The following is a 14,134-nucleotide window of genomic DNA, read 5'->3' as shown; positions in this document are numbered from 1 at the left end:
CTAGATGGGGAGGTACCTGAGGCAATGGGAAGAAAGCCCACCTCCATAGGATGAGACCGGAAGTGGCCCCAGCTAGGAGTGTTACTTGGTCAAAACCCTCCACCTCCTCATTCATTCTTACTGTGGCCAGGCCTGCTTCTGCTTTATTTACTTATTTACTTTTTATTTATTTACAGAGAGTGGGAGGGAGGGGGAGAGACAGAGAGAGAAATATTGATGTGACAGAGACTCATTGATTGGCTGCCTCCTGAGTCAGGGCTGGGGATTGAGCCTGCAACCCTTGGGCTGATGCTCTATCCACTGAGCCGGACTGGCTAGGGCCCTACTTCCGCTGTCGTAAAAACCATTTGAAGAGAATGATACTGTGAATTTTATAGCAGTTTGTTTTTAGTGGTCTAGTTGATTTTAAAATGAAAATGTGTACGACAGTGGTAATAGTGGTTGCTTTCTGTGGGCAGTCGAGTGGCTCTGGGGTTCAGGGGAAATCTCACTGCACCTTTATTTTACCTTTTGAATTTCATTCTATGTGACTATGTAAGTCATTGAAATAAATGGAAAATGGAAGCAGGCAATTAAATAGACATGAACTAAACTGATGCCATAGAAAATTCTGTTAATTAAAGGAATGATTCGACTATATTAAAAGTAAAAGTAGATGAGAAGGAGAGGTATGGCTATTTTCATTTTGTTTTAGAAACAAAATGTTTCCTTGTCTGCTAGAAAAGCAAAATAAAAATTAAGTGCCTGCTCCTCATGTGAAACTTATCCTCACTCTAAGCAGCCAGCTACTTCTCTGTAGGGGTTTGTTTTCCTTTTGTCTTTTTCTCTGCAAGTGAACTTCAGGCCAATTTAAAGTGAAACTCTGACTGCTGAGTGCATGTGTCTTTGCCGCCCTGCCCCCACCTGGTACGAAGAACTCTTCAAGGATGCGAGTCCTCTGCCTGGCCCTCTTCTTCCTGCCAGCGAGAGTGGGCAGCTCGGCCGAGGTTTGGCTAGCAGCCTGCAGGGCTCTCCCACCTCAGACGGTCTTGTTTTTTGTATCTTTGATGGGACGATCTCTAGAGTCATTTCTGTACCTACAGTTATATAGTTCCTTTCAACACCTGCTAAGTAATTTATGGAGACTCAGATTCAAGTAAATGACCTACATAGCAAGTCTTTGAGAAGCAGGCTATCACATTTCCAATTCTGAATCTACTATCTGTTCATCTCTTTTTTGAAGAATCAGCAAACCTGTGTCAAGTTCAGTACATCCAATAACATCATCATGTCATTGCCTCAGGGTTCCTCCTACATGCCACAAACCAAGGAAAACGTTTTCATTTTTATAATTACTTCAAGTACGTGCTTGAGTATATTTTTATGTGTCTTATATGTCAACTGTTAGCTACCACTGAATTAATAGTTAATTACTTAGGCATTTGAAACTAGGAAAAAAACTGACATTTTTCTATGGGAAAGTATCTAGTAATATTTTTAAATATTTTATAATTGTGAAAGGTAAGCCAAATAAGCTTTAAGGTGTTTTTAATCTGCATTCATTACCTTTCAGTTTACAAATAAAAAGGTTCATAATAAAGCTTTCATCACATTGAAATAAAGGAAAATAAAGAGTTGAAGTAATAAGCATGTTGATTATAAACATAACAAGTAATAAAAGACATTTTAACAAAATTAATAAGCAAATTAATGTGTAACTTTATATTTTTAATTATGCGAGTTACACATGACTACATTCTCATAGTTATTTTAAAATTACCAATAAATATATTTCATATCTTTGACTTTGTATCTAAAACGGGCGCGCACGCACACACACACACACACACACACACACACACACACACACGATGCGCTGTCCAATATGATAGCCACTAGCTACATATGGTTATTAAGAACGTGAAATGTGACTAATTTGAGTTGAGATATGCTATAAATATAAAATGTACACTGAATTGTGAAGACGTATTAAGAAAAAAGAATATAAACTATCTCAATAATTTTTATATTGACTGCATATTGAAATGATAATATTTTTATATTGGATTAAATAAAAATAATTATTAAAATTGAATTTTATTAGTTTCTTTTCCCTTATAAAATATATCTGTAAGAAAATTTAAAATTATATATGTGGCTGGTAATTGTGTCTTACATTCTATTTCTATTTTTTTAATATATTTTATTGATTTTTTTTACAGAGAGGAAGGGAGAGGGATAGAGAGTTAGAAACATCGATGAGAGAGAAACATCAATCAGCTGCCTCCTGCACACTCCCCACTGGGGATGTGCCCGCAACCAAGGCACATGCCCTTGACTGGAATCGAACCTGGGACCTTTGAGTCCGCAGGCTGACGCTCTATCCACTGAGCCAAACTGGTTAGGGCTTTTCTATTTCTATTATATTAATTCAGTGGTAGCTAACAGTTGACATATAAGACACATAAAAATATACTCAAGCACATACTTGAAGTAATTATAAAAATGAGCCGAAACCGGTTTGGCTCAGTGGATAGAGCGTCAGCCTACGGACTGAAAGGTCCCAGGTTCGATTCCGGTCAAGGGCATGTACCTGGGTTGCGGGCACATCCCCTGTAGGAGATGTGCAGGAGGCAGCTGATCGATGTTTCTCTCTCATCGATGTTTCTAACTCTCTATCTCTCTCCCTTCCTCTCTGTAAAAAATCAATAAAATATATTTTAAAAAAAATGAAAACGTTTTCCTTGGTTTGTGGCATGTAGGAGGAACCCTGAGGCAAAATTATATATGTGGCTGGTAACTGTGTCTTACATTCTATATCTGTTGGATTTCTATTGAACAGATTGTCCTGTTCAGACTGTACCACCACAGGAAATATGTTTTCCATCTTTTTTATTGTGTGCCACTTTTATTTTTACCTTTTTACCACTATTAGTTGAAAAGACTTTCGTTTCCCCATTGAGTGTTCTTGACACCCTTGTGGAAATCATTTGACCATATAAGTGAGGGATTATTCTACCTACGTCTGTCTTTATGCCGGGACACATGTTTTGATTACTGTAGCTTTGTAGTAAATCAGGAAGAAAGCAGGAAGGGTGAGGCCACCAATTTTGTTCTTTTTCAAGATCGTTTTGGAATTTCAGGGTCCCTTGAGATTTTATATGAATTTTAGAGTGTATTTTTCTATTTATGCAAAAAATGTCATTAGGATTCTAACAGTAATTGCATTGAATCTATAGGTTGCTTTGGATAGTATTGACATATTAAGTCTTTGAATTTAGAAACATAGGTTGTCTTTCCATGATTTTATATCTTGCTAAGAAGGTCTTCTCAATGCTAAAGTTATAATTTTTCTATATTTTCTTCTAATAAGTTTAAATATTTGCTTTTTACATTTGACTCCTTAAACTAGCTGAGATTCCCCCCGCCCCGCCCCTCAATGTGAGAACATTGTGCTGGTACCACTTGAATTGTCTCCCTTTTCCCAGCTAATTTTAATGCCACTTTTATTATAAATTAAAAACCCCTAGATGCATAGGTTTATTTTTAGACTGCTGTTCTGTTTCACTGATCCATATGTCTACCTCTGTATTACTGCCGTCACGCTTTCATTACTGTAGCTTTATATGATAATGTATTATCTGAAAGAGTGACTCTTTCCCCTTCATAGTTCTTTTTCTTTTTCAGTATTTTAAAGAGTTTCCTGCACATTTTCTCTTCTAGGTGACTATTAGAATCAGCTTTAAAGTTTCAACAGACATATGAGTGGAATTTTTATTTGGATTGGATTGACTTGATAAAATAATCTCAGGAAAATCGACATTTTTATAATAATAAGTCTTTGCACTTTGAGGGGAAGAAAGTACTTCTAGTTTCTGTATTTCTGTTATCACTGTGGTCCCTAGGAAACTTTGTTTACTTGGATTTTAACCAGATTGCCTCTGTAAAGCAGTTCTGTCCAACTGAACCTCCTGTGATGATGAAAATGTTCTATATCTGTGATGTGTAGTATGTTATTGAACACTTGAATTGAACATTCACATGTGCCATTGAACACTTGAAATGTGATTAATGCAACTAAGGAACTGAATTTTAAATTGTATTTAATTTTGATTAATTTAAATGGTCACACATAGCTAATGGCTACCATAATAGAGAGTGCAACTGTCGGGTATATTAATAACTTTGTAATTGAACACTTTTGTAGGTGATAAAAATAGGTAGTAAAAGAATTATCGATACCTACTCTGTGAAAGACACTGCATACGGCATTGTAGAGAGTCTAAAGATCATAATATTAAATACAAATAAATTCCTAAAGAATTTAAAACCCAGTCCCAGGTAAAGGACACATTGTTTAAAAGTATTTATGCTTCCAGAAAAACACAATTACAAAAATGTGCTGTGGGGATGAAATAGAGATTGACCTTGAAGGAATGATTCCAAATTTAAAATGAGTAAGTAAGGGAGGATTTTTGTTTTCTGAAATGTGGAGGAATAAAGAAGAGGGAGAGGAATGAGGTGTGTTTGGGGAATGTAACGATATCAGTTTCCCAGGGCTTCTGTAACAGATGGCCACAAATTTGGTGGCTTGAACATCAGAAATTTACTCTCTTACCAGAGGCCAGAAGTGCAAAATCAGTGTCCCTGGGCTGCAGTCAAGATGCAGACAGAGCCATACTCCCTCTGGAGGCGCTACGGGAGAGTGAGTTCGTTGCCTCTTCCAGCTTCAGGTGGCTGCTTGCGTTCCTTGGCTGGTGGCTGCACCACCAGTCTCCGACTTGGTGGTCACGTGGAAAAATGGCGCCCCACTTTTCAGCTGTCACAGCGATCCAGGTTGGCTGGAATTTGGGAGACCTGAGGCAGTGGGAATGACAACAGTCATCAGTCACTGAATGACTGGTATGTGTGTGATGTTGTACCAGGCGCTCTATCTGTGCTATTCCATTTACTCATTTAAGAACTCTGTGTAGGCATTAGGGGATGAGAGAGGAATCTGAAGTGACTGTGTCTTTGACCTTTGATGACTGGGAAATGGTGATTAACACAAATTGAAAAGTCAAAGGAAAAATTGGTTACAAAGGGAAAAAGAGAGAAGTTGGCTTTGGCTGTGTTTGGTTTGAGGTCCCTGTAGATTATGCCCAAAAAAGGTCAACCCCAGAGAGAAGCCTGTGAGCCCTACAGAGAGTCCGGGGCCTCACTTGCAATTTCCGATCTTTGTCTTCCCATTTGGGTTGAAGGGGTACATGATGAGGAGACTGAATTTGAAATCGGGAGGTGTGGGCTCAAGACTTCCATTTACTAAATGTGTAAAGTGGACAAATGATTTCATTTCTCTGAGCTTCAGTTTCCACATCTGTAAAAGAGGAATAAAACCCCCATCCCACCTTTGCACTGTTATTGCGAGGATGTTTTTAGCACAGTATATGGTCTGTTGTAAGCATTCAAATGTTTGTAAAAAGAAGAGCAAATTTTTAAAAATAGATTTTTAATGATTTCAGAGAGGAAGGGAGAGAGAGAAACATCCATGATGAGAGAGAATCATGGATTGGCTGCCTCCTGCACATCCCACACTGGGGATCGAGCCCACCACTGGGGCATGTGCCCTTGACTGGAATTGAACCCGGGACCCTTCAGTCCGCAGGCCAACGCTCTCTCCACTGAGTCAAACCGGCTAGGGCAAGAGCAAAAATTTTAATATGTCAAACTCAAGTTTTAATTTGAAAGTATTATATCCTAAAGCTCTCTGGATCCTGGCAAGTTAACATTAATTTTAAAAGTTTATTGTTGACTCCCTTTCCTATTGTCCATAATTTTACCACATAAGTGTCTTAAGCGCCACCCAAGACCAATTCTTAAAACTCCCTCCCGTGGCTTTCTTGGTGTGACAACCTGGTCTTTTTCTTTCTCAGTCTCCTCTGCTGGCTCGCCTTCCACCTAATCTCTCCGTTGGCGTTCCTGGGGCTATGTCCTGGCCCCTTTCCCTTCTCACGCTCTCATCTCTCAGTAAGCAAGTCATCCACACCCATGGCATTAATTAGCCTCCCTGTCCTGATGACTCTCCGATTGACATCTCCAGCCCAGGCCTCTCTCCTGAGCACTGCACTTCCACACACAGCTGCCTGTTCTACCTGGTCACCGGGGTTTCACGGGATCCCAAACTCAGCAGGTTCAGAACGCCCACTGTTTTCTACCTGAGGGACCAGGACCTCCATCTATGAAGTTAGCTAAAGCAGAAACTGGAGTCATTAGTGACATACCTGCCTCTCCTTTACCATCATCTGCGATTGGCCAGTCTTCTGACACTACCTTCTAAATACTCACTGCTGGCTTTTGTCTGCACTGCCACCCAAGTTATCACCTGACTACTCCAATGGCGAGACTCAGCACCTGCATCCACTTGATGCCTCCAGTACCTCTGCACTGCTGGCTGAGTGCTCTTGGAAGATTCATTCATTCATTGAAAAATATTTATTGAGCCCCTACTATGTGCAGTTTGTGACCAAGACAGGCATGTCCCTGATCTCCTACAATTCTACTTAAGAGCATATGATTGGGCCCAGGCCGGTGTGGCTCAGTGGGTTGGAGCATCGTCCCGGACACTGAAGGTTGCTAGTTTGATTCCTGGTCAGGGCACATACCTTGGTTGTGGGTTTGATCCCCAGTTGGAGCATGTACAGGAGACAACTGATTGATGTTTCTCTCTCTCCCTCTCTCACTCTCTCTCTCTTTAAAGTCAGTGAAACATATCCTCGGATGAGGATTAAAAAAGAGAGAGAGCTTGGGGGTAGGGAAAGTTTCTTTGAGTAAATAATTTTTCATCTGAGATCTGAAGAATGACTTAGGAATTAATTAGGCAAAGAGAGGTCAGGTGGAAGCAAAAGAGCATTTTAGGCAGAAAGAACATCATGTACAAAGGTCTGAAATCAGGAAGAAGCAAGATATGAGAAACTGAGGTCAGGGAGTGAGGAGTAGAGTGCAAGCGCTGAGGCTGGAACTGCCGGGCACAGCCAGGCTCTGTGGGGGTAGTGACTCTAATGGGGAGGGATTCAGGGGGCTCCAAGGCCCCTTGGAGCCCCCTCACATGGCCTGCTACAGTGAAATGTATAAGAATTTTCTTCCTTCATCCCCCCCCCCCCCCCGTCTCTGTTTCTTTCTCTCTGAGCATTTTTCTGAGGAGAGAATGCATAGCTTTCATCAGGGTCTTCCCCCCCCCCAATATATTGTTATTGATTTACGAGAAGAAGGGAGAGGGGGGGAGAGAGACACACATCAATGATGAAAATTCTTGATCAGCTGCCTCCTGCACGCCCCCTACTGGGGATTGAGCCCTTGACCGGAATCGAATCTGGGACCCTTCAGTCTATAGGCCAATCCTCTATCCACTGAGCCAAACCAGATAGGGCATCGTCAGGGTCTTACAGCCAATCTGTGATCCTCTCCCGCTCTAGAAGTGTAGAGCCTGTGATGGTATGAAAGCCCAAGGTATTGACTCTGGACTTTATCCTATAAGCCATTGGAAATTATTAAGCCAAAAATGGACAGATTGTAAAATCGACGGGGCAGGGACTTTTATCTCTTTAGCCACTGATGTGCCCCAAGCACCTAAAACAGTGCCATGCACAGAACTGGCACTCAGTAAATAATTGCTGAATGAATGAATGTCTATTGTGACTATTGAATTATATTGTACTAGAGGCCCAGTGCACAAATTCGTGCACAGGTAGGGTCCAGCCGGCCCAACCCGATCAGCCTGACTGGGGATGGGGCTGGCCAGGGGGAGGGGCCACGGGCAGTTAGCCAGCCGGCCTCACTCCCCAGGTCAAACTCCCAGTCGAGGGGACAATTTGCATATTAGGCTTTTATTATATAAGATTGCATTATACTGCAATCATGTGCTTTATGCTTCTCCCTTATAAGAGTCAATTCTTGATAACGACTCTGTCTTATTCATCTTTATATTACTAGAGATAAGATACTAGTGCCCAGCACAATGCCTGGCTTAAAATCAATTTCAAAATGCATTAATTAATTCAGCCAATAATTTAAGAGCACCTACCAGATGCCAGGAAGCCGGGAATAAAAAGATGACTAATATAGTATTAGTAACCTCAATGATAAACAGTAATAAACATTCAAACCAATTTTTTAAAGTAAGTGAATAAAGAAATGGGCTCATTTAAAAGGAAAGACACTTTCCAGTGCTTTTTAAATGCTGCTACCAAGTCAGCTAACCGTCCAGTGGTGCTTAAGGCAAAACCTGCTCTTTGGCTTCCCAAGTGGAGAATAGTTAGCAAACCAAAACTGGAGAGGAGGGAAATGCCTATACCAGAGAGCATATCTCCCGGGCTTTTTACAGATAGTCTATATACGAGAACACTTTAAACGCTACCTGTTTAAAAGAGAATATGACATGCATTATCAATCATTTGATGATCACCGATGTTGCTCAAATCACCCAGATCGTCTGTCTAGCCTGCCTGATCGCTGGCCCTTAGCTTGCCTGGCTGCTTTGGCATCAAATGTGCAAACTCAGTACATGGGAATAACACTTGGAAAACGTTGTATGGACAAATTTGTTGGTTTATATAGTTCATGTAGTTTATTCACCTATGTTAGGAAGTGTCCCCTGACGGATCACATACTTGCTTTTGAATCCACTAGTTTTCTGTAAATTACTGAGAGTTCCCAGGCCTCGCTGGTCTCCTTGAGGTTGTATACATTATTTAAATTATCGCCATTAACTCACTGCAGTAAAATTCTAGTTCTGAAACTTATAATAAAACTCAGGTTTACTTTTGAGCAAAGAAGAAAAAGAGAACAAAACTATTAAACCATCAGGTCAGTTTGTCATTTAAGGATTTGTAGGTCCATTTTCTTTTCTTCTCAATGTACCCAGAATTGATAGAAATAAGGATAATTTCATTTGAATGAAAAGCACACCCAAGCAATATTTCTAGGAAAGCGAATCTTACCAAGTTCTTTTTCTCACAACCACACTGTAACAAATAAAGAAGTTGGGTTTGGGGTTTTTATGTTGCTATTTCCCTTCCTTTAGAGCAGACCGGTTTAAACTTTTACATATCTAAGCAAAACACTTATTTGGTGAGCAGCTCTATTTATTTTCTCAGAGTTTTATTGTCAATGTCTTAGTTTAAGCCAAAGGGAATTTGTGGTTTCTGAGATCAGAATTTCAACTGCTTTCTAAAGCTAAAAGAAAAGTTAGTGATTACATTAACCATTTGTAGACCCAATCTTTGATTCTAAATGGTACTTAAATGTTTTATTGACATCCCCACTAGTTTGTAGTAACATATCAATAATAATGATAACAACCTATATCTATAACAAAAGATAAAAGGATAATGTTGGAACCTCGAGTAGATATTCTGACAAATCTTACTTAAAAATACTTATCTTGCCCTGGCTGGTGTGGCTCGGTGGTTAGTGTATTGGCCCCACTCACTGAAGGATCATGGGTCTGATTCCGGTCAAGGGCACGTACCTGGGTCGCAGGTTCTGCGCCCTAGTTGGCAACCAATTGATGTGGGTCTCTTACATGATGTTTCTTTCTTTCTCTCTCTCCTCTTTCCCCCTCCCCTCTCCCTTTCACTCTCTCTAAAATCAATGGAAAAAAATATCCTCCAATAAGGATTAACAACAACAAAAAATACTTGTCTTATTCTATTTTCCTACCAAAGAAAGAACAGAGGACATGGAAAAACCTTTCCTCCATCTAGTGGCTAGAAAATATAAAAATATCCTCTATGTGTTTCCTGGAATTCCAGGCATCAGACATTGTCTGACAGATTATAATTCATCCAGTTGTTCATTCAGTTAAACAAAAGTAAGTTCTAAAATCTTGACCAAGGCTGAGCCCAATGGAGAACTATATACCAATGATGACTCACTAATCAACTTCCCTTTAATCAATAACATACACTTCAAGAAGAAAGGTGGTCTGTGGTCCTTCCCAATTCATTAGTCTGAACCCCTGAGAGGAAAGACCGGCTGTATGTTTCTGCTACCTGAAATTGGGACTGAGATTCTGTTCGCCTCTACAGCAATCAGTGCCCTAGATCTGTCCTGACCCTTAATTGCTCCTTGTTGGCCTCACACCCTAACAACTCTTCCCTCAAGAGTTAGATGTGCCGCATTCACTAAAAAGAGCCAAGAAGCTGTCCCTGAAACTGGCTGCCTCCAGGGGACCGCGGCTCCTGAAACTTGGAATAGCAGACTCTGATACTGGCAGCGGGGCCTCTGTGCAGGGCCAAACTGGCCCACAGGAAAGCAGGTTTGGATCCGTTATGCAGCTGTGAGGATTAGTGCTGGGTCTGCCTGTCTTGTATGTCCTTGTGCTCATGTCAAATCCTTTGCTGAATGGGGCCTCTCTCTGGTGATTCTCACAGGTTCAGAGAACGAATATTGTGTTTGGTCAGCAAAGCTCCGAGAGCGCCAGGAAGAAGAGGAAGGTCAGCGAACCATTGGAACGCATCACCCCAGAGAGCAAATGAGACAGAGGCCTCTGCTACGTCTTTCCCCAAATAATTTTGTTTTTCAACAAACTACATGAAGTGTCTTAGTAGGAGAGTAAGTTCCTGTCATCAAAACCTTTTACTAAATTTGTTGTTCAGCTTTCTTAGTCAGTTTATAAATTACGAGGTAGGACCTTTGGCACAAGGAAGCATGGTCACCAGGGCTGCCTTGGGCTAGCATTGCTTCCAGAGAGATTTAGAGATGAGACACCTTCCTATTTATAAAGGAGCCACAGCGGCTACGCTGAGGAGAAATAAGCCGTTGTTCTCAAGAGAGAGAGGCTTTTCTTTGCATAATCAAACTCCCGGGGTACTTAGACGACTGTGAAATGTTCCAACTTGTTGTAACCTGTGCCCTGGAATCCCTCTATAGCTTTACTAGAATTCCCACAGAATTGCATAGATGGATGCGGTAGTGCTTACCCAGGTGTGAGTTTTGTGTTCACGTCAGTCACGAGGTTGAACAGCTAAGTGTTGGACTATCAAGTTCTTCAAATCTGGCCCCGGGCCCTGATCTGTTGGCCAACCCGAGGCTGGGGAGGAGGCTGCAGTGCAGGAGCCTGCTCCCTGCTAAGGCCTGTGCTGAATGCTTCCCAGCAGGCCCTCCGTTTACACATCAATCTGGAACTTGCAGATGATGTTACTAGTTCCCCCTTATTCTGGAAGAATGTTGATAGAGGTCATAAATTATAAATGACTTAAAGTGTTATTTTTATTGTTATATAACGTGGGGTTTAATTTAAATGGACAGAACCAATAAGTGAAATGTATAGGTTAAATACATTTAAATAAATGTATTGGTTAAATTTACTGGTTAATTACAAAATGCAAGGTCTTTCTTGCTTGGCTTTTCTTCTTCGCTTAGATTAATGTTTCTCCAAGTGCAGTGAGAACACCAGCACCTCTAGCGCTTGTGAAAACAGAGTTTACAAGGCCCGCTTCATTTCCACGGAATCCAAATCTCCAGGGACGGGGCCCTATGGAAAACTCCCCAGATTCTAATGTGCACACAAGATGGAAACCCTGAAACCTCTGACCCAGACTAATAGGAGCATCTCTGGGGCCAGACGTGCACTTCAGCTGGAAGAAGCCTGTGCTATCGTAAGAGGAGAATCCGGGGAGCGCCCCTGTCCAGCTCCGCCCGCCCTTTGCCAGGCTCTCATCCGTTTCTGACCTTCCACAGAGGGGGGGTCTCGAATTGGGCTCACACCAGGGCTCACACCCTGCTATGGGGGAGCACTCTCCCTCTCCCTGCTTGTGAAGTACCCTCACAGAAGCTTGCTCTGCCACTAGAAGGAGAAGGAGGGGAAAGGTATTGTGTTTATTATATCCTTGGTAGAACTGTAGCCTGAGTCACCACAATTTCTTTTAAGAGAGTCGTATAAGGAGCTTAGCTGTCTACCAGAGGGATTAGGTTTATTGTGTATCTCTCCGGAGGGTAGATCTAACACCAAACTATTGAAAGCCACAGAAGGTCCATTTGGCTCAGTATAAGGAGGCACTTTTTAAGGCTGTCAGAATTTTGCAACGGGCTGCTGCCTTATGAGGCATGAGTGCCCCTCCGTAACCAGTGTTTGACTCTCAAAGCAAAGCAGTTCTATGGAACAGTCAGCCTCGGTCTCAGAAGGAACCATTTTGCTTAAAAAGAGAATTTAGCTCTCAATCTGTGTTTACACATTTCATCAACGTAGCCTAAGGTTGACAGATCCTGTAAGTCAAAGTCTAGAACAGCCGTGGGCAAACTACGGCCCACGGGCCGGATCAGGCCCGTTTGAAATGAGTAAAACTAAAAAAAAAAAAAAAAAAAAGACCATACCCTTTTATGTAATGATGTTTACTTTGAATTTATATTAGTTCACACAAACACTCCATCCATGCTTTTGTTCCGGCCCTCCGGTCCAGTTTAAGAACCCATTGTGGCCCTCGAGTCAAAAAGTTTGCCCACCCCTGGTCTAGAATCTGAATCTCTAGAAAAATTTTATAGTGATTTTAGTGTCTTTGTTAACACCCCTTTCCCAACGGAAGTCTTCTGTCGATGCCAAGAGGTGGGAAATGTATGTCTAATGCAGTGAGTGTGAGGCAACAGAGAGAAGTTGCTGGGCTATGCCCTTGGCTGGCTACACAGGGAAGGAGATCTGTTATCAGGAGGCCCTGAGAACCACGAAAATGTGAACGAGCTGATTTTACATAGCAGAGCTGATATACGCAACCTGATATCAAGATTGGAAGGTATTCAGTTTTATTTACTGAACGATTTACTACAGGGATAAAAATCTTTTCTCCAGTCTATTCATTTCTGCCCTTCATAGTAACGAAATGAGGAAACACAAGTTCGTCAAGAAGCTGGAATTTCAGGGAAAAGAATGGCATCGGGGACCCCGAGCCGGGGAAGCTGGGCCACACTAGCCGTTCCCTTCGCCCTGGCTGCGCGTGGCTCGTCAGTGTGATTGCGAAGATGAGATGACGATGGCCTAGAAACTGGGACATTGTTCAATTAAAAATTATGCAGGGGAAATTTGACTTCGGCTGCTTGGGGTTTTTCTGTCTTTACAGAAAGTTGGTCTAGCTGGAAAGAGATGGGTTAGGCTCAAAGACTGCCGCCGGCCTTTGAAGCCAGGCACCGAAACCGCACCTTCATTTCCCCTCTCGGGTCCCGCTGGTTCTTTCATTCTCCAGCTCACCTCTGCCAGGAAGAGGCTGGAAGTGAAGCTGACGTGTCACCAGGGCCAAAGTGGCACACACACAAGGTCAACGTCGTGTGTGTGTGTGTGTGTGTGTGTGTGTGTTTTTAAAAACTAACGTTAACCGTTAGAGTCAGTTTTCATTGTCTTAAAATGTTCAATTAATTTATGGTTTCAAACCCAGCAGTCCTGGCTCCTTAGAGGTTTCCACAGATTCTGATGGCAGAGAGCATCCTTAGTTACAATAACCATCATTCAGGAGGAGGAGGAGGAGGAGGAGGAGGAGGAGGAGGAGGAGGAGGAGGAGGAGATGATGAGGCTGAGCACACACTTCTTGTGGGAGTTAAGGTGAGGTCCTCCACCACGTATGATTCTAGCTAGACTCTACACTCATGAGACAATCCCTATCTTTGTCCCAAATTAGAAATGATTCGTTTCTATTTTTAAGAGTGATTCTGTGTTTGCGTAATGAGGCCCTGGCTGAGGCTTGCTCTGCAGCTGTCCGTTTCTGTAGAGGATGAGGGCACCACTGCGGGCCTTGATGGGCCCTTCGGTAACGCATTGGAAAGCCAAGACCCTATCCAGAAACGGGGAGACTGGAGGTACTAATCCGCTCATATAACTTCCCCTTGGATGTACTACATCTTTGCAAATGGGTGCACCTTCTGGGAATGTCAACATTGTTGAGACGGACTCCTGTAGGATGTGTTGGTCTCACAAATACTGCTCCCTGACTGTGTGCGTGGGGGGGGGGGGGGCGCGGGGGGGGGGGGTGCGGGGGGCACGGGGGAGGCGGGTGCGAGTAGACTGATCTCAGTCTTACTAAACATTTTAGTCTGGTCTTAACTTTGCCATGAGGTTCAGCAGTACAAGGGTTTCCCCAGAGCAGGAGTGGAGAGGCAGGCTGGTTAAGATAACCCCAAACATCTAAGACCGACC

The 14,134-nt window shown here is 42.3% G+C and overlaps 1 protein-coding gene across 7 annotated transcripts in view; it reads left to right on the top strand.

Moving 5' to 3' along the window:
- The window catches only part of HORMAD2 (HORMA domain containing 2), a 66,321-nt gene extending 52,948 nt beyond the window's left edge, over window positions 1–13,373 (top strand). For 5 of the 7 annotated variants that reach the window (XM_036353738.1, XM_036353740.1, XM_036353739.1 and 2 more), the window contains one exon: window positions 10,389–11,349. In XM_036353738.1, the coding sequence (XP_036209631.1) occupies window positions 10,389–10,493 (105 nt within the window). In that variant the 3' untranslated portion in view covers window positions 10,494–11,349. Of the gene's footprint in view, window positions 1–10,388; window positions 11,350–11,379; window positions 12,290–12,823 lie in introns of those variants that run through there. The other 2 variants (XR_004974838.1, XR_004974837.1) reach the window with 2 other exon arrangements.
- Window positions 13,374–14,134: the final 761 nt, after the last annotated feature.

This window comes from Myotis myotis, unplaced genomic scaffold (genome assembly GCF_014108235.1).
Source record: "Myotis myotis isolate mMyoMyo1 unplaced genomic scaffold, mMyoMyo1.p scaffold_m19_p_20, whole genome shotgun sequence".
Classification (NCBI taxonomy): Eukaryota; Metazoa; Chordata; class Mammalia; order Chiroptera; family Vespertilionidae; genus Myotis; species Myotis myotis.
The sequence above is the reverse complement of the archived record's forward strand: the minus strand, read 5'-3'. Positions and strand labels throughout refer to the sequence as shown.